Raw genomic sequence first — 21,267 nt, 5'->3', positions numbered from 1 at the left:
TTTAGGGCTTTAAAGGTCAGCACCAACACTTTGACTATCAACACTTTGGTTATCAACATTCTGCTCATATGAACATTTTTTTTTTTTTACAACGAAGTTCTATGATGACCTTATAGAAAAAGCAAATGTCTTGAATCATGCCCTTGCTCCTATGATCATACACAAGAAATATGCATTAACTTCAGTGGCTACAAACTATTACACAGGAAGAGCCTTGAGACCTCTAGAGACAAGTGCTCCGAGGACGTGGACAGCAGGTGGCCATCTCTGCCCTATTAGGAAATCCCCTTCTTTGTCATTTCTAATTTTGTTTCCTTCAGTAGAGCCACCAGCTATAATATCATGCATTCTGCCTTTTAATTCCCTGTAGATGTTTGAAAGCAACTCTCATCGCGCTTCCAATTATTAGGGGTTCCACATCTAAGGAAGGAATAGTTCTCATTCACACACACCTTCCTCAGCATGGAGCACACCACAGCTGGAAGTCAACCAAGGGTGGAGCTGGAAATCAAAATATTTGCTGCATTGCATTGAACAGACCTGCCAGAGTTTTTCGCTTTTGATTCTTAGATGAAGGTTCACCAGAGCCCAACCCCAAAAATAATACTTATGGAACTGAATTACTGTCTGCTGTTATTACTTCAATCATTATTCTGGCCTCTCTCTTGTCTTCTTCTCTTATGAATACAAATATAAAACCTCCAGCTGGCTTTGTAAGTATTCTAGGCTCAAGGGTGAGTCAAAGAAAGTTCTGTTCTTTTTCCTTTTAGAACCTTCACGTTCAGAGACAGTACATCTTCAAAGACCACATGTGAAGAACAAGAAGAGATGGAACTTCCCAGGCTGTCCACCACTGGAGAGAGTTGTGGATTCAAAAGGTCTTTGGTTCACTCATCTCGCCAACAATGATTTCTGCATCTACCAAGTTTCCTAATGTTTCAAAAATCCATCTAGCATCAGAAGGTAAACATTCAGAGAATGCTCCAACTTCCTATGGAAATGTAAAACACGCCATTCTCATTTTTAAACCATTACTTTAATGAGCAGTTATCTTACCGTAAGAATCCCATGCCATAATCCTACATCTTTCTTGAAATCTAATACGTTCACAATGGTTTCGGCTGCGTGACCAAAACAACAACAACAAAACAAGGTTAGTTACTGAGTGCTTGCACAGTCTGCAAAAAAACAAAACAAAAAAACAGACCGCTTTAAGAAGTGATTGTAATAAAATGTTGATGCTAAAAAAATTGCCACCAGATGAGCTGCAGAACCATTTGAGAAAAATCGTTACTGACTGATTGCTCTTGGCCAGACCATTTCTTCTTTCCCCTCCCACTCATGTTTTCATTTGCATTGCATGTCATAACCAATGGTTCACTTCAAAACAAGCCATATTCTAAAAGGTTGGGGAGTGGGACGATGTTGAAAACAAAGCAGTAAGAACAGCATATTAAAAAATAAAGACAACCGAGATGCCACCAAGACTTGCCTTTTGGAACTGGGAAATACAAATTTCAAGAGGCTAGTGATGCTCACCTTAATGCGAGACAAGCACCATAACCCATGGAATTCTTCTCCAACTGGGATTTTAATCTAAAGCAGAAATGGTATCCCCACTCCATCAGTTCTCCCAGCTAGCCAACCCCAAGCGCTCTCGCTCTCTCACTCATCACCTTCCAAAACCCTTTCCGTTCCACCTGCTTACCTGGATGGTGTTGCTGTTATAATGTCAACAAGTGGGAGGGAGAGCTCTCCCCCCCCAGCCCTATGTAGCCCCTAGGAAATATGGCTTCCTCAAGGGCTACTGTAATGGCGGAAGATCTTGGAACTCAAATCAGATTGACCAAGAAATAGAATGCATTATTTCTCCCATGATTGGTGTGGGGGGGGGTGGCTTAGTCTGAGCCAATCCAATCACTGCTAGGGCAGAGGAGACTGGGGCTTTGTCATTATTATCTTCAAGAACTATTATGCCAGTTTCACAGAACCATGAAAAAAAATGTTTCAGGAATTAAGAGACAATGGTGAAATACCTTCTGTGTATCCACATGCCTGTGTAAGAGCTTGGCAATGGGTCAGAAGTGCGATTCTCGTCACAGTAACCCCGAGAACACTTCCATCTTTGCATGTTTTGTACTGCAAGAGAATTTTTTTCTCATCAAGATTCAGGGAACCACAAAAACTCAAGGACCTAAAGGGACGGTCATCTGAAAGCAGCCTGGAGGACGGCTCCATCCAGACTACAAGACCCAAATCCTAAGGGCCTCCGTGGATTATGTGCGTCTGCCATTTTCATCATGCTAGCAAAGATACATTGGGGAGGGATGTGCCTGTTGAATGAGACAACGAAAAGGGCTCTCCTGTGAATTATAACCGCTTTCTGCTATTTGCTTGGGGGAATGGATGGCTGATGTGTATAATAAAAAGGTGAAGCTTTGCCAGAGCCTCTGTTCCCACCCTGTTCACTCAATGCAGGAGCAAGTCATTGGCCCTGCAACACTAACTCAGCAAACAAATGATATGCCCCACGCCACCCCCAGTTAAAAATGATTAATCAACCAGTATTCAGCCACCAAGATTTCAAACTTCCTCTGACAGCTACCTGTTTCTTCATTCACATATCCTGCAAATTCTCTACAAGCCCCCAGCCCTCCATTATCCCCACTCCCTAAAGAGCCAGACAAAGCCATTACAAAAACCTTCCTCATATCAATATGTTCTCAGGTTTGAACTGGCTGCAATGGCAGGAATGAGTCTGAGTGTTTAATTGATCACACCAGATCCCTGGAGCTCTTCAATCTGAAATTCTAGGAATATGGGAAGGCGATTTATAACATGTAGGCCCATCTAGTCTGCACTGACTTTGAGTAGCTCTCCAAAGACCTGGACTCACCTCAATGTAAGCTGTGTCATTGTTGGCATCTTTGATATGTGGGAACCAGTCTCGAGGAGGTTTCGATAGGTGTTTCGATTCTGTGACAAACCATAGCAGCTTTGGCCAGCCTTAGAAGTAAACACAGAGTGTTGCTTTTATTTTATTTTTAAAAGCATTCATTGACCATAATGGTGTTTTTTTAAAAAAAAAATTGTACGTAATAAAAACAGTTTATTAAAATGTACAAAGCAGCCTTATGCCATATCAAACCATGTGGTATGAAAACTAGCTCATCTAGCACAGGGATGGGGAATCTGTGCCCCCCCCCCAGATGTTGTTGGACATTCCTGCCCATTAGCCATGCTAGTTGGAGCTGCTGGGAGAAAAAACACGATCTAGGCCTTTTATTCTGTCTGATGCCTGAAAATCAATGCAGCTCTCTACACTTCCTCTTCTTCACTATGCGGTGTACATGCAATCAGGCGTACAGTACTGTGACTTAGCAAGAACAAGCCTACCTTTAAATTGTGGTATTTCCCCTGTAGGGCTCTTAGGCAGTCCTTTGTGGCATGCATCGCTAGTCAAGGCCACCGTCACACCACAGCTTCCGAGCAAGAAGCCTATCTGCTGGCTTCCTGCGTCCTGGTTGAAGACAAAGCGAGAAAGAAACCACGGAAGTAAATCACTGCAAGCGCAGTAATGGAAAAGGCTGCTTCAGAACACATTTATGCAAAAGGCATTTGCTTTACCTAGCCAACCAAACGCTTTTGAAAAGACATCTACCGCGACAGTCTGAGCAGGCCTCTTTGCGTTCCGCGCATCTGCATTTCCATGACAAGGATGCCGCATCCCGAGAAATCTCACCTTACTTCAAGAAATGAATCTGGAGGACCACAGCATTTCTAGCACTTAGGGCTAAGGCTTCGGGAAAGTTTTTTGTGAACCTTGCAGAAGCTCGTGGCAGGGAAGGGGAAAGGCACAACCGGGTTCAGGCAGCATAATCATGCACAGGTATTATTAGCAAGGTCGCTTTCCTGTCTACTAAGCAGGTAAGGCAGATTTTCCTCCGTCTCCCATACTGTGAGAACTCGGGACCACCCAAATCAAAACTGATCCAGCAGCAAGTTCGAATCAGGCAAGCGAAAGCACAATACATGGCATTCACTGCCGGAGGATGTGGTGATGGCCGCTGGCCACATCTTTAAAATAAGAGGGGAGGGGTGAGAAAAAAATTCATGGTGGAAATGCCTATCAGCCATGGAACGTCTGTGTTCAGAGATGCTGGGAATAAACAATGGTGGAGGGCTGTTGCCTTCATGCTCTGCTTGTGGGATTTTCAGAGGAACCCGGCTGGTCATTGCTGGAACAAGATGGCTAGAATAGAGGGACCCTTGGCCTTCTTCAGCTTTTATGTACGTAATTCACACAAGGCACAATTTCCACAATGGATTTTTTTTGGGGGAGTGGGATGGGGGTGGAATTGGAGTTTACATAACCCCAAGTAAAAAATAAACCTAACAGGCACTGCATGCTTCCCCTTTTCTCCCCACTTCTTCTGTCTTTGATCATACACCGATTATATCTTGGGGGGAAACTAGTACCAAAGGATAGTTACAATGGTTACAAACTAGTGCTCCCTCAAGGCTTCCGTGTTTCAATGCGCGCAGGCAGTCAACATAGTAAAAGCAACCCAAAATGTGCATATGAAGTTCCTGGATATACCCCATGCATCTGTTGAAGTCGTACCAGCCAACAACCAAACACCATATATGTATAAATATATATTAAAAAGCAATAGTTCTCTAGGCAGAGAAGGAATTGAAAAACAGAATAGAGAATTTTGCAGTGCGAACTAAATATCATGATGTTCTCGAAAACAAAAGAAAGAAATTATGCATTGGGGAACTGAAGCAAACAAGACAAAAGGGGAAACTTTGAGGCTATTGAGAAAAGTCGTACATAAAAAGTAAAGCTTTTAGACATAGATCTGTGATTTCCACAATAGGTCCAAATCAAGTGTCTTTTTGTTTTTTAATGTATTGTTACGCCAAATAAAAAAAGCAATCAAACCGAGGTAACGACATGCATCACGCCCCAAAGCTTAGCACCAGTATTTTCATACCCAGGTTTGAGAAAATGTTTTGTTACAAAGATGGGTTTGCGTATGCTGATTTTTTGAATGGCATGGTGGATGAGAAACTGGTATATAATAGATTTGTATAACCTTTTCAAAGTTCAGACATCCAACAAGTTGTCAATTTTATTTATTCGCATTTTCTGTTTGTTACAATAATTATTAGAGATTTATTTCCAGCTTGGCAAAGTTAAAGACATACTTTTGCAAGAAAAGTCTTCAGAAATGAGCTCTCATTTGGTTTGGCTTCTATGAAAATCCAGACAGAAGGAGGAGTCCCCTTGTTAAGATAAATAGAAAGAGACAAGAGGATGAAATCATGCCATTTTGGGGAATAACTCTCTGCATGCTGCGCTATCATTAGCCCAAGGAATATCTGAACTAGCCAGGCCCTGGCAAATTTACAAAACTTTAAAAGGCGTTATAAAATGCATATATTAATATATTAATATCAATACGCTAATATGTAGCATATAATCATATATTAATAAATTATGCAGATATGCTAAAAATGAATCCTGTATTATCCTGTGATCAATGCTTTCAGCCTACCACTAACTTTCCCCCCTTTCGTTATTTCCAGAAAATGTAGTTCTTTTCTCCTTCAATGTAATTAAACCTAGTTGCCAGTGTCATCATCTACAAGCCACATCAGTGGTTATTAAGACCCAGATTAAGCACTGAAATTTTGATTAATAATGGTCCAAGACTGACACGTTCTCACAAACCTACTATGATTCGTTTCCTGACTTATTCCAAGGCAAGTTAAAATATATGATTTTAGGTTCATACCAATTGCCCAAAGTCTGTTTCAAAGCAGGGATCTAGCTACTGTTAAACCCAGCTTTAATCACTTGGGCCTCTCGGTCAATCTGCCACTTGGGCACAAAGCTCAGTATGGCCCAAATGGAGTTGTTTCCATTTGCACATGACCCACAATATCCACTTTGGGCAATCTAGCATACACAGGCTCTCAACAGATGCTACAGATACAAATCTCCATTAAGGCTCATTTGGAACAGTAACTACCACCAGAGTTTCATGGTGTTATTTGCGCTGAAGACCTTTCAGTGCAGATATCCACAAGCTCTAATAGCCACTCTGTCCATAGCCGGGTTTAACAACCAAAAAGCAAAGTAACTTTTCCCACAGTTATGTCCTCTTCATCACTTTTGTCAACAGAGCCCATGGAAGCTCATGGAAGGTCCTGGACATACACGAGAGTTTATGCCAACCACTGGCCAACTACATTAGAGTCATTTGTCATTGACTTTCCTGAAAGTCAAGAAATGCTGTGAATTTGCAGTGCCTACCAGACTCAGGGAGGGAGGGAAAACAGAGAAAGAGAGGAAGAGCAACTCTAGTGAATACAAACCAGTAAGAAGATTGGTTGTACCTCATCTTCAGAAGACTTGGGATTACAGATGAAAAATACAGGTTGACACTACACAGACACAAGTATCCCTACATAGAAGGAGAAGATGAAGGAAAAGGAGAGCCCCACATACTATGTAGATTCATCATCTAAAATATATATATTTGTGTCATGTTCGTGTGACTCAGGTTTTTCATAAATTCTGCTCAGGAGCTCTGGGGCCTTCCTTGGATCCTTTCCCATCAGAAAGTGAACAACACACTGAAGAAAACCGTAAGATGGTTTGTGTGCCTTTGTGCCAACACAGAGAACATACCAGCAAACATACTAATGAATCAGCTGAATTAACAGATTTCAAAGCAACTGAATAGTCTGTGTCCTCAGTTTAACTCACTCACATGCAGTGGGGCCTAAGACATTTTCTATTATTCTAAAGTAATGGGGGGACGGGACCTGTGGGTCTCCAGATATTGTTGGACTGCAGACTCCTGTCATCACTAACCACTGGCCCTGCTGGCTGGGTCAGATGGGAGTTGGAAGTCTAGCCACATCAGGAGGGCCATCGGCTCTGTACCCCTCTCCTAAAAGGAACTGGTTTCCTAGCAAAACCAACAAACGGGTACAATTCATCCATTGTAAAAACACTGTGGAACAGACTCCTACTATGGCAAGAAATTCAAGAGTAAATGTATTAAGGCAAAACTGGTAGCACAGGAAAGGAGGTAAGGACAAAGCAGAGGCCCAGGGAAAAGAATATAATCTTGTAGGGACATCTGGAGAACTATGAGAAGATGAGGAAGCAAGCAGATACAAGGAGGGAAGCAGAAAGCCTAAGTCAAGAGGACTACAGGAGCCAAAGACTAAATGACTGTGTTTCAAGTAGCATTTGCACTTGCCATACACGCCAGAAAGAGCATGGGAGTGCCTTCACCTGCTTATCTGATTTGTTTCCCTGGATTTTACACCCTCCACCCTACCCTAGGCTCCTGTTCAAGGAAGCTGCCATCTGTGCATACGCTGTTATTTGTTCATGCGCAGTGGCAGATGGAACTGTACTAGCCTCAGCTTAACCACGGCTTGTGTTTTCAAATTAGATGGCAACTGATCTGAGGGGGAAACTTATGAAAAATGAACATTTCTCAAGAAATTACAGGGTACATATGGATTGTGGCTAACATCATGTGTACTCCAGATTAAAATACAAGCAGTAGAAACTGGAGCTGGAGTAAATGGCAATGTGTACACAGCCCAAGATAAAGAAAGATGTGGCAAAGGCATTGGGAAACAGGGAAGAAAAGCTGAAATTGGCTTTTGCCAACCATGTGAGCTACAGCTCATAAACTTGGCCACATTCCCCACCTCGGGTGTTTGTGCATATGGAAGGCATCTCATTAGTATGCAGACACCGTTGTTGGAAGAGAAGTTCCATACAAGTGGCATGAAACCTGTTATGTATGCCAAAGGGACATAGTGTTTGTTGAACCTCTTGCGCTCCTGTAGCTTTCTTGCTTTAGTGGCTCATCAGTGCAAGCTATCTGAGATATAGTACGTAGCATTCAAGGAGAGTTGTTTCTAATAGCCTTGCTTCGTTCTTGCCCATTTTCCTGCTACCCAACACAACAAAATCACTACATTGTGCAAACCTTTCCTTCAAGCACAATTAATCCCTAAAGGCACAAGAGAAGAATCACCGTATTTTTCGCTCTATAAGACACACCAGACCACGAGACGCACCTAATTTTTGGAGGAGGAGAACAAGAAAAAATATATTCTGAATCTCAGAAGCCAGAACAGCAAGAGGGATCGCTGCACAGTGAAAGCAACAATCCCTCTTGCTGTTCTGGCTTCTGTGATAGCTGCGCAGCCTGCATTCGCTCCATAAGATGCACACACATTTCCCCTTACTTTTTAGGCAAAAGCATTTTTAGAGTTCACATTGGTCAAGCCCACGTGAGATTTTCCACACATTTCAGTCACTTCAAGTCATGCTGTCTATCTACCTATTATCTACCTGCCCACCTAATGCCGTCTGCCACTACACTGTTGCATCAGTCCACCATCCACACAGAGCCTGCCTGCCATATTTATTCTATTTGCAACTCTGTATTTTATGTGCAAGCTCCAAAATGTGCAAGGCTCCATTTGCTGAAGGAATGCTACAGAGAGGTCCAATAATTGAAAAGAACAAAAGAGTAGCTGAGTCTTTGGGTATGATAAGCCTCCAATCAAAGTCAGAAAGAAATTTGCAATTGACTAACGACAGGACCTTTGTCCTGGGGTGAAGTGCAATTTTCACCAGCTCCTGCTGTATATAAACAAGTTCAGGCAATAACCAGTCACATGGATTACTACAACTAAAAACTTCTATTCGTTGTCAAAACCAGAGTCTAAGGTAGTTGCTTTTGTATTTTCCTATATCAAAACACACAATTACCTCAAGTTTCCTTTTTCATTATTTTTTGTGACAGAGCGATATCCGTTTCCAAAGCAGTCTTGGCAAGGTTTAAGCCAACTGTCTAAAGTCTTCCAGTTACTTTTTGCAAAATTTCAACAGACCAGGCTAGAATAAGACACAGAATGATTCTGGCACTTTTTTGTTCAGCTGCCTTTTCAGTTTCCCACAAAGGAGAACCCAATGATAATCTTGGGGGGCCAGTTCTCAAATACAGAACAGAGGACATGCATATTATATTGGAGGGGGGAGGGGGAAGGAAGAGAAGAGACGAAAGTCTGGAAGGTGCTGTTTCACCATCCTTGCAGAAGTTCTCCTTCTGCGTAATACTATAAGACCCTGATCCCAAAGCTATGAGGAATGTAGCAACTGTAAACATGCATGTGAAAAGACCAGAATGAGTCAGAAGAGTCCATCTGCACCTTAAAAAACACCTGAGCCCATTGGAGGACTCTTCCCACCCCAGCAAAAGCAAGTTATCCTGACCCGGTTAAGTTTCATCAACCCCACTCCAACTCTGCACATGTGTTCATGGTATATTTCCTACAGGGCCACATAATCATCAGGTTGCCTCTCACCCCACACATCAATGCACAGGAAACTACAACTTCACACTGAAACATTCATTTTTTTAGCACTGTAGGCTTCACGATTCAGCATTAGTCAGTATAAATTGCAGCACAAGAAAAGCAAGGAAAGAACCTGGATATTAAAATAGTGCTGATATAATGCAATATGAATCAATGGATGTGTTCACACATTAAGATTAAGCCCAAAATCCTGGCCTAGCACAGTTAACAAGGAACAAGGAAAGTGCTGGTGCAAATTGTCCCATCAGTCGTGCTTTGATTCTCCCTTGGTGTAAACAGGATTAACAAAACAGGAAGCAACGACTTCCTGGTATGCCTGAATCCAGGATCATTTCTCGTTGCTCCTTAACAATTTGCAATTGGTAAGCAAAAAATGAACCATGGCATAGGGCTGGCTAATAACTGCAGCTTATTAGAGAGCAGCAGACCATAGGCTTGGAAGTAATGGGAAATTAAGGCTTCCAGGTCTGTTTATCCTGCTTATGTCAGAAGTGAAGTGGGAACAGTTGGACAGCATGCTCCATTTGCTACGTGACGGTCCTTCAAATTTCTGAATGGGGCTTTCATTCTTAGTCTCTTCTCCAGGCTGAACATACCCAACTCCATTAACCTTTCCTCATAGGACTTGGTCTCCAGAACCCTTGCCATTGGGACACCTTTTATTTTTTTTCAATGACTTCTGCCAAGAATGGGGTCAGTTCTCTGGGTAAGGTCTGACCAAAGCAGAATACAATAAGACCAATGGTTCTTGCCATCCAGATGCTATATTTATGTGGAGGCAACCTAGAGAATTGCATTAGCCTTCTTAGCCTCTGTATCACACTCCTGGCTCATGTTTAGCTCAAAGTCAACTAAAATGCGTTGATCTCTCTTTTTTTGGCACATACTGCTGTCAAAACGTGCATCACACATCCTGCATTTGTGCATCTGATTTTCCCTACCTAAGTTATTCAACTCATTTGGTTATTTTTGATCCATTCTCCATCCTGTCAACATCATCTTGGATACTGGTTCTGTCTTCTAATGTATTAGCTATGCCACCCAGTTTGGTGCCACCTGTAAATTTGATGAGCATCCCCTCCACTCCTTCATCTAAGTTATTCATTAAAAAATACGTATTAAGACCAGGCTCACAAGAGAACAATGCACTTTTCCGTTTTCCACTTCTCTGAAGTGTGACAAAAAGCCACTGATGAGCACTCTTCTGGAATGGTCCATCAACCAATTACAAATCCACCTATCAGTAGCATCAGCCAGTCAACATTTTTACCAGCCTGCCAACAATTATATTGTGGGGGACCTTGTTGAATATTTTACTGAAATGCTATACCCACAGCATTCTTCTACCAGGCTAGTAATTAGAGATAAGGTTAGTCTGGCAAGCTTTGTTCTTAAGAGACCCCGGGGGGGGGGTGTTATGTAATTAGATTGTTTTTTTCAAAATTTATGTAGATTGACTGCTTTTTGATTTGTCACCGAATTTTTTTGAGCATTGGCCTCAACAGTCAGCAGCTGCCTGGCCCTCTTTTTCAGATGGGGACAACATTTAGCCATGTCTAGTCTTGCAGCAATTAACCTGTTCTTCGAGAAACATCAAAAACTAATATGGATCTCAGCCAATTGTAAACTTAGCTCCATTTGGATTAGTATAGAACTTAGCAGCCATTAGTTTAAGATCATCCATCTCCAACAGGATTTCAACTAATTTAGCCTTTGTGCAGAGGATTCTTAGCGTGTTTTCATGATTCTATGTGCAACTGGAGCCTTTATTTCTGTGCATAGAAGCCACCTTATTATTTTGGAAATTTAGTCCTGGTGTGGAATGCTGGGCACTGCAAAAGTGAAAGAAGACTCTCTGCAATTGAAATCCTCAAAACCGACAATAAGGAAATACTTTAATTTGCCAAACAGCAGGTCAAAAAGTAGTGAGCAAGCTGTGAAGCTCTCTAGAACTCTCCAGCAGCCTGACTTTTAAGCAAAATTGGGGGCTTGGTACTGGATAGGAAATATAGCAAATTCCTAGTTATGATGGATTTTGTATTTTCAAAAATGGGGGAATCAGTCATTGTAGATTTCTTCATACCGGCATCCCTAGAATACCTTAATCTAGTGAGTCTGCTTCATCTTCCTAAACTGCATCTTGTCACAGCAGATTTTATGGCTTTAACACCAACCTAGTTCCTGTTGCTCCCTGTCCACACATAACAGCCAGCCTGATGAAGCGTACTGGACAACCTGAAAGCTTGCTTGTTATATGGATATTTTGGTATCATAAGCCTATGGCTCTACTACAGACTTTTTCTTTTGGGTCAACACGGCTGCCTTTCCTATCTGTGTGTCTCCAAGGAAGTCTTCAATGCTCACTTTACTCTTGTTATCTGTTGCACACAACAGCCTGCAGCCACTTCCAACCCAAAATCAAAATGTAAAATCTAGAAGACACCCAGCAGAGCTAAGAAAGAATAACTGGAGCATGTTTAGGAGGGTGACCTTTCATAAAAAAATAAGTTACATAAGGATTCAATTTTATCCCAAAACGCATGACCTACTCAGACGGGCATGTCATTTGGCAATTTGTTCTGACAGCAATTGTAACAAAGACAACGAGAAACTGTTTCTCTTACCTTTCTGGTAAGTGGCACTTCAATAGGTACAGGGACAACTTCTGCAAGCAGGCAGCCATAAAATGCTACCATAAAAGCAGCAGGGTCATTATTGGGAAATACTAGTGCTACCTGCAAAAGAGGAGGGAAGGGAATTAAGCAGAGACTCCCAACACATTTTCCAACCTTTAGATAATGCACAAGAAACACTTCATGTGTATGACACACAACTTCACTTTGGTGTTTTAGTTTTTGAGAGGAAGCCTCTCTAGAGTGATCGATATCAGAAACACAAAGAGAGAAGGGTAGAGGAGATGAGATTTCATAAAGTCAAACCAATTCTTCTAACAAGAACGATTCTTTGATATCTTTGGCTTAGGTGCATAAGCTATACTTTAAAGGTGTAAACTGCTCTGATGGTACGCTTCCAAACAGTTTCATTCAAGGTCAATAATATAAGATAGAAGATACACACACCCTCATTTCAACAGACCCTCTTACAAAAATAATGAAAGAGGGAAAGCATCTACTTTTAAACCCACCATGGTTTCAACTAATATCTGCATTATGCTTTCATTTTGATCATTTGCCAAAGGTCAAATCGATAAATTCTCTGCCTGCCTACAATGACTCGTAGAGGATGCTATTTCTTTGTTGAAAATCACATTTCTAATCAAGCTCATGCAAAAGGAACGCGCACACCACCACCCCCAGCATTTTCCCAGTTACAATTTACATTCACAGTTTTGCCCCCTCTCTCCTTTCTGGATGTCTCCGTTAGGGACCAGGGATAGTGAAGAGATGCTCTCAAAATGGTAGCATGGTATTTAAGGCATTGACTTCATACAGAGCCTTGACAAAGTCTGAGCTCCTCCACAAGTGCTGCATGATCTTCCTCTTAGTGCCCAAGGTTCAGGTGCATGCACTGGACAAACACATGTTTGCATGTTGAAGCTGTCCACCTCCTTGTCTTCGCCACGCACAAAAAGCCGCATTTCAGGAAAGGAGTCTGCATGGCCTGACTTGGCGCCATTATCATTGCCTTTAAAAAGGAAGGTGAGGGAGCAAGAGAACATGCAAACTGGGCAATGGAGCCCATGCGTGGGAAATTTAGTTTTGGAAATTCCGTAAAATAAAAGCAAAATTTATATCACTAGGGGAACTTTGGATACCTTTTAATGTTTTGGTATATGTATGTTATAACCTGCCCTTAGTCCCCAGGATATAATGAAGTAAAAATAAATAAATAAAAAATCCAGTTTCACTGTAACACCCGGTAATCCTCATCAAAGGAAATGCACAGAGCGAGGGGAAAGCCTAGCTGTGCTGTCATCCTCATGGCTTCTCTTGTCTTACTCTCTCTGGGAACTGCTTCAGCCCACTACTGCTATGGCTTAGGGACTTAAACACTGTCATAAATCAAGACGAAAGATTCCGTGGACCCGTCTTGGCTAAATGCCAAAGCAGAGAGTGATTTAAATTCAACATCTGCCCACAGTTCTCTTTAGTTTAATTCTTTATGATTACTTATGAACACGAAAACGAGGAAATAATTTATTTTCTGTAGGGCTCAAACCAACTTCCCCAGCCCCCCACCAGCCCACTTGTCAAGTACAAGGGCAGCATTCTGAAGTTAAGTAGCTTAAAGGGTAGAAGAAGAGGAAGAAAAATCCCCGTACCTATGCCATAACTGGGGATAAAGTTGCAAGAGACTACAGGGGGAAGAGCAAAACCAATGGGATTAAGGAGACTCCTCGGAGCTTAAAACTGTTCCTTTCACTATTTTGGGAGGGCTCTCTTTGCACAATGCCAGTCACTTGCCCAACTTCCATCAACGAAAGCTTAGCAGTACCACCAATGTTCCAGCTTTGTTGAATGGAGCCATTTAGAAAAATGCTCTCAAGCTGGGAGGCAGGGACTCTGTGTGCACAGAAATTTAGCATATTGCTGTTAGTCGCTTGCTTTGAATGTATGCGGGTGTTTTTGTTGTTTTTCCTATTTAGAAGGCAGCTTGCCCCAACCTACAGGAAACAGGGACTTTTTTAAAAAAAAAATAAGCACGTTCCGTAACAGAGAATTTTCTATACAGAGTAATGAGCGTTCTTGTGCAAATTTGGGCTGAAGAAACAGCTGTACAGAGACTTAAGGCTTCTTATGCACAGGAAGTGAGACTTTGGAGAGCCCAGGAGGACGTGCTTTCATATTTTGCCCTAGGCTTGACGTGATCAGGGCAGCTACCTGCAGAACTCCTTAAAAAACCCAGCAATTGGCACTACCATCATGAACTACAAGCTCCTCAAAGGCAACCAATGCAGAGAGTACCTCTCAATACTATTTCCCCTACAGTATTTTTTTTTTACTTTGCATTTATTGCCATAAGTAGTTTTTCCCATCAGGATGGTACACATAGGAAAAGAGAATTGTCTGTACATTATCCCTGTGTATGCGTGCATGTATAGGAGCAGCTTCAAATGTGTCTGATGACTGGTCCAATTTTGGCACTGACATGGGGTGTGGGTGGGTGTGGCAGTTCATGCGCAGAAGCCTTCAGGAATGTGCAGGAGATGGAAACTAAAACAGTGACAGACACCAGCAAGGGATAAGAAGCAAATAGCAGAGGTGGTGTCACGTGGGAAAACGCAAAGCAAATATTGGATGCTGAAGTCAGTCAATGACAGGCAAATGAGCAGCGAGTATAAACTGAAAGAAAATAAAGTTGGCAATGCAGAGGCAGTGAAAACTCACTTGAAGGAAGCCAAATCTTACAAGTATAACATTATACAAAAAGTGCGCTCACATCACAATATGCAAAATCAAGGGAAATGTGCAAAATGTCCCCCCACCCCACATATTTTATTTAATAATGCAGACACGTTTGTTTGCTTTTGCATTGAAGCAGGGAAACGTAAGGAATCTGAAGATTATGTATTAAGAAAAGGATTTCCATGAAGAAGATCCTAAAGAGGGGGTCCTAAAGGAAATTTTAAAGAGGCATGTTGTGTGCGGAGTATATGCCTCCCCTCAGCATTAGGGAAACATGGAAAACTGTCCCCATATTTTATTTTATTTTTGAACTGAGGCAAGTGTGTGGTTCACATTCCTGAGAGAAGCTCTGGAACCCAGTAGCCAACATGGAGACTACTAGAAGTTGTTTAGGTTAAGCTCCCACATTTCCTGACCACAGCCTATGCTGATGGGAGGTGAAATCCAGTAGCAACCAGTGGATTCCACATTAGATACTGTGGACTGTGACCTACCCAGTCATTGTAGAGTTGAACAGAAATGATGAGGACAGGACTAAAAGTTATAAAACGCATCTCCTGGCACCCCCAACCCCAAAGTAGCTATGCTCTTATGCCAACTTTCCCTACTTTCAAGTAGGATTTTGTTTCTTTAACCAGTTTTGCTTAGTATCTTATTAATTATCTATTAGCATTCCTTGGTTCAAGCCTGGTCTCTTCACAAGGCCCTCATTGTTTCGGGGTCTCCAATACACACAGCCCCATTACCAAAATTAATTTCATCCGCATGATAAACACTCTTCATATAGGGAAGCCTTTGTGTCACAGAGTAGCTTGTTTGAGAGAAAAGAGAGAAAGGAATTTTTTTTCTGACCATAAATAGACTTCTGAGGTAAATTTCCAGCCAACCATTAGTGAGCAATAGGACACGATTGTTTAGACGTGTGACACAGAACTTAAACATGGACAGTTGACTGATCTGTTCCAAGGTTAGAAAATTCACTATGTACCCCAACTCAAATACATAGCTTTCACCTCCATGTGTCTTTGATGTCAAACGTGACATACTATTAAGGCTTGCAATGAAAGCACAGGCACTTACCCTGTCTCCTGGCCGCACCATCGGTTCTTGCTTCGTGCCCAACTTATGTAGTATGTTGTATGCGACTTTCATACTACGGGTCCACAGTTTGCCTATTCACAAAACAACTGTGTGTAAGTATTCCCATTAAGATGGGGCTGTACAGTTTCATTCCAAAATGATTCAAAACACACCTTGTGCACCCATTTGCCGAAAGCCTTTATTGTTCTCCAATGGAGAAATGTGCAACATACCACAAACACTGTACTTCCTGCTATAATATCACAGAATGATCACTCCAATCTTCAAGCTAAACTTGATAGTAAAGAGGACAGGTATAGAACAAGCTGAGAAGATGGAAACTGGTGAACCATAACTTCACTACCATTTTAATTGTAATTCAATTTAATTTTATAGCCAAGTGGAAACTTCCATTTATATTATGGAGCTGAAAGTGGGAGAACTATGCAACTGCTGTCTTGTCAGCACAAGGGAGTCAGTTCAGTTTCAGTGTGCCTGGCCCAGTTAATTATTTTGTTCTCAGCCGCTTTCCTATTGGCAAGCGGTATGGTGGCTACTTATGAAGGGCAAAATTAATGGGGATTTTTCCTGAGCAAGCTGTTCTGAAAATTGGGTAAGAGCATGGCTTGCGTAGAGGAAAATGTTCTTCTGTGGCTGTGCCAATACAAGTTCAAGAGGTAGCAACGTTTGGCCCAGATTCAATTGCGGCCATAACCAAGGCATTAGTCACCTTTAGTCTAGATCAATGTCATTAAGCCTACTGAGAACATCCATACAGGTTATTTCCACTTCCTACAAAATGCCAAAATCTTTCCACACCAAACTGTGATTGTTTCCAATGAAGCCTATGGCTATAGAAGGTTAACAATGGAATGCTTCAAAACTAAATAAATAAAACCAAACATTTGCAAGCAGAATTTAGGGAAGAAGAAATGTTGAGTTCCTGTCAACTTTACTGAATTAAATTGTATGTACAGCATGAGGAAACAGAAATGCACCTGAGGCGAAACCATCTCAAGAGAGACAAAGCTCTTTACACGAAACAGTTTTGGTACAAGTACTTGCTTCAGAACAAGGTGGGCAGATAGTCAAAGACCTCCTCCAAGAAATATTAGGGAGCCGTGTCCCTGAGATGATTGTTTTCAACATGTGTGTTCCCTATGTAGCGTACTCAAACAAAAGATATCCCATTTGAGTTGTCAACAACGTTCCTTTTCAAAATGTCTAGACTGGCTCTAAGCAACTTGTAGTAATTTTAATTGGAATTTATGGGCATTTAGAAACATTGGGAGCTGCCAGCAGACTGCCAGGAATTCAGCCACGGAGCTTCAGCCCTTCCTCTACTTAAGCACTGCGGCCTAAGGAAGTTTCACACTTTCTCTTAGCAGAGCCAAGCAAAGTGATAGCATGCTTGCAGATTACTAGCTCTTACTTAAGATGCAATTCAGTGAGTTCTGAAAACCCAAGCTTGCTCTTGGCATCATTTACCTGAAGAGAGCAGGCCCCATCCCTAGTATGTATATAGGGGAAACATATTGTTTTACATCTGATCCCAAGTAACCCTACTTTCAAACTGTTAAGTCTGCCAGACTTCTTAAAAAGCAGAGGTTGACTAAGGTGCTTTTGCATCATTTGGCACAAAGCCTTCTGGCCAGGTCATTTCCTCACTAGTGCCTTATCACAAATGTGTTAAGTGTAAAGGCTGCCCGAGTAGCGCTTGTGGGCAGACAGGTGTGCCAGCAGAAAAGTAAACTACAAAATTAGCTCCCGTATAATGTACAGTAGGATTGTCACCACCACACGGCACCAACTCAGCCACAGCAAACCAGAATACTCTTACCAAACCTATGTACAGCAGTTCCACGTTTGCCAAAAGACAGCTGCAAATAATTGTCAATGGTTTGTTTTTTTCAGTATCAGAACAAACACAACAGCTTATTGATATGGTCTGCATCATATGACTCTTGTGACGTGGGTTCCAATTCCACTAGCATTAAATAAGGAACAACCAGGTTGCCATGACCAGAAGAGGAAATGGCTTGGGCGAGGATCGGCCCCTGCTACCAAGTGCCAAGAGGATGGGCCCAAGAGTAGCCCAACTCACACCGTACAAGCAAAATGTGCTGTGCTGAGGTCCGTAGCAGCCTCTGCAAAACTGTAACTGCACAGGCGGCTACGGAGTATGTATTTCAGACAGATAATTGTACATTTGAGTAAAGGCAGAAGGAATTACTTCAGGGATAGTGTGCACATTAGTCTCACTAATTATTTCTGTGCTGGTCTGCGTATGCAAACACATTGTGTGAAGAGTATGCAGTGCATATGACTCACTGCTTCTTGAACCCTTGCAATGGTTTGAAATTTGAATTTTTATATCAGTTATTTCACTCACAACACTCAAGACTTTTGCACATCTTCAGGCATGGGAAGTCTTTGCAGGGTAACTTGAATTTCAATAAAATCCAATGAAAGAAAACCAGCCAATCTTAGATATTAATAAGGACATCTCTATAAGGAATCAGACTAATATCCTAGCCCTGTGCTTTAACGCCAATTGACACAGGTTCTCCAGAATCTCTCAAGGAGATTTTACCCCACCCCACTCCCCAATCATTGCAACTAGCAAGCCTGTTAAGTGGGGAGTTCTGGATTCAGCATAGGGCTTCACAAAGTCCAAGTATACCCCCCTCCAATGAGCTACATACTTTCCCATCAGCTCTACTCCCTCAGATAAATGTATAAGTACATAGCCTTAAAACCCCCCCACAAAAGTTATATAGTTTTTTTAAGGATCTAAGGAAGTAAAAGATGCATATTTCGTAATGATCAAAGACAAAAACACAGAGTTCTATTTTCTTAACTTGGGGAATGGGGAATTGCAAGGAAATTCAAAAGGTTGCTGACCGTAAGTGAGAATATATAGTGGTTTTCCATTGGTGTCCATAGTGGTTAGACAAGGAGCTTTCGGGGAAATGGTTCCCCATCGTTGCAATGCCGCTTCAAGAGATGGAGGCCAATTCGTAACCACGCCCAGCTGTTCTCCACGCATCGCCAACATCTGCGCTCCCTCTGGCTTTGGTTGGTTTGGGTCTGGCTGTTGAACTTACAGTTGTAAGAGAGCGTTACTTCATGTTTCTTAATGCCATGCTTTATTATGCCTATTGATAAGTCAACATCTGCTTTTGAGAAATCAAATGATGCACATGCAATGTGAGACAACTCTATCCTGGTTTCTGATCTTCTTCTGTACACCTCCCATACCCTGCCCTGTAACCACACTGCTCCTTTCTCAAACACACACATCAGGCTAGCAGATCAAATGCATAAAAAACCAGTTTGTGCAATTAAAATCTGAGTTCAGAATCCAAGCTCACTTGCTGTAAAACATTTCTCCAAGCACACAAAAAATGAACAGTACTTTTACAAACCCAGTACAAAAAACTTGGTCAGGGGAGTCAAACTATTTTACCTTCTAATAATTCTTCAAAGTCATCTACAAAGAACTCTCGTAATGGGGGCCGTTTGGGTCGTTTTAAGGTGTTGACCAACTGCTGAATTTTTGCCGACACTCTGCTGCTTACGGGAACTCCTGCAGAAAAGAAAATTGACATAAGTTTTCAAGCAGCAGACATGCCTTCCAGTTGCAAGCAGAGGAGAAAAGCTTATCAACCTGAAGGCAAATTCAAATAGGCAGGTTAGCTAGTTGCACACCCCTGACAGTTTGTTACCTATGGACTGTGCAAAATGGCAAATAGCCTTTTTGCTGCCATGACCTTTATACCTGGGAACTGCTGGTCATGTATTACAAGAGTGGTCGAGCCAAGGTCCACTGCCACTGGACATCTAAAATCATATATGCCTCCCAGTGTAGATATAAACCTACTTTGGGTTTAGGTATATAGGTACTGTTTGTTTTAAAAATCCTGTTAATTGGTCCAGGAAGCAAATTCCAACACCTCTAACAAGTAAGCAATTTCACTAACTCGTTATAGTGGGTACTCTTATGAAACAACTTGCTCTTTTCCTGAGTTTTTTCACATCTCTGGGGTTCTCCTTCCACTACCTAAAAACACGCCGAACACAGACATTTCTCACTTTCTTCTCTTTCCTGGTCATCTTCTTGGCAGAAATGTGAACTCACCCAAACATTTTTTTTGGGGGGGGGGGAATAGTCTCATTAAATGGCCTATTTAGCCAAACATTCCCTCCTGTGGTTCATGCACTCCTACATCATTTTTACAAGCCATAATTACCATCGCCAGTTTCCATAAGTTCAGCATTTCCATATTTTGGTGCCACCCTCGATGTTGAACCTTGTGGTCTTTCTACTTGTATTGAGTGTTCTGAGGTGTAAGTGGTAACATCTGGAGGTGCGGAATGGTTTTCTGCAGAAATAAATTCAAACCTTTTAATAATATCTTCACATACTTTTGAGTGAAGTTGTCTTACTACACAATCCAAACACTCGTTCTATAAAGTTAACACTTTTGTAACATGCTGTTGCCGTTAATACACTTTTGCATTTAATGTAGAACCAAAGTTTCAGGAATTCAGATGAAAATAGTCTCACTTAAAGCCCATAAGAACGCAAGGAGAGCCCTGATAGATTGCACCAAGGGCCCATCTAGTCTCTTCCGTTCTCCCAGTGGACAACCGGATGCCTCTGGGAATCCCACAAGCAAGAGCTGAGAGCAACAGCACTCTCCTGCTCATGGTGCACAAGTTATGCACTCAAGCTGCACAAGAGTCTGTAGCCACGAAAAAGAACGTTCCTCGAATTGAAAACGGGATAAACGTTAAACTAAAAATAATTTCAGGTACCCATACTTTAAGATGCTTTAGTTATTTGTTAGACTGGAAGAAGCTGGGGTATAGGAGAGAACCAGCCATCTAAAATTAAAACATTAATATATTGTTGTCTATTACATGGCGAACAGCTTCTGAAACCAAGGGTAGCTGCAAAAAGAGTTTGTGATGTGACCCGGTGGTGGTCAGAGGGGATGTGTTCAGAGTAACACAACAACTGAATGAACATCTGATGATGTGGACTCTAGTCCATGTGTCATAGTAAACTGGTTAAGTACTTAAGGTGACCGAAGACTCTTGTTCTTACATTTTACTGAGTAATACTTTTTGTGTCGGCTTAAGACTCTAATTTCTAGGCACACATAGGAGTAAGTTCCTACTTTCTCCTCCTCCTACTTAGGAGTAAGTTCTGCTGGAATCACTGGGGCTCACTTCCATACGAACAAGGTCAGGTTGACAGCCCACGGCATTCAGTATTATTGCAGCCATAGTTTCACAGTTTTAATTTCATTTTAAATAAAAAATGTGTTAGGCTAGGTAGGACAACATAAACAGATTGGGTCATCTGTACGCTTTAGTTGAGATT

The 21,267-nt window shown here is 41.8% G+C and overlaps 1 protein-coding gene across 6 annotated transcripts in view; it reads right to left on the bottom strand.

Annotated features, from left to right (window-relative positions):
• DIP2C (disco interacting protein 2 homolog C) overlaps positions 1-21,267 on the bottom strand; it is a 294,798-nt gene that overhangs the window by 66,496 nt on the left and 207,035 nt on the right. For 3 of the 6 annotated variants that reach the window (XM_081931454.1, XM_081931455.1, XM_081931458.1), the window contains 10 exons: positions 20,129-20,260; positions 19,345-19,464; positions 18,780-18,977; positions 15,876-15,967; positions 12,054-12,164; positions 5,215-5,292; positions 3,397-3,520; positions 2,897-3,006; positions 2,037-2,139; positions 1,057-1,121 (listed from right to left, as the gene is read on the bottom strand). In XM_081931454.1, the coding sequence (XP_081787580.1) occupies positions 1,057-1,121; positions 2,037-2,139; positions 2,897-3,006; positions 3,397-3,520; positions 5,215-5,292; positions 12,054-12,164; positions 15,876-15,967; positions 18,780-18,977; positions 19,345-19,464; positions 20,129-20,260 (1,133 nt within the window). The remainder of the gene's footprint in view (positions 1-1,056; positions 1,122-2,036; positions 2,140-2,896; positions 3,007-3,396; positions 3,521-5,214; positions 5,293-12,053; positions 12,165-15,875; positions 15,968-18,779; positions 18,978-19,344; positions 19,465-20,128; positions 20,261-21,267) is intronic. The other 3 variants (XM_081931456.1, XM_081931457.1, XM_081931459.1) reach the window with 1 other exon arrangement.

This window comes from Podarcis melisellensis (genome assembly GCF_964234715.1).
Source record: "Podarcis melisellensis genome assembly, chromosome: 12".
NCBI classification, from domain to species: Eukaryota; Metazoa; Chordata; class Lepidosauria; order Squamata; family Lacertidae; genus Podarcis; species Podarcis melisellensis.
The sequence above is the reverse complement of the archived record's forward strand: the minus strand, read 5'-3'. Positions and strand labels throughout refer to the sequence as shown.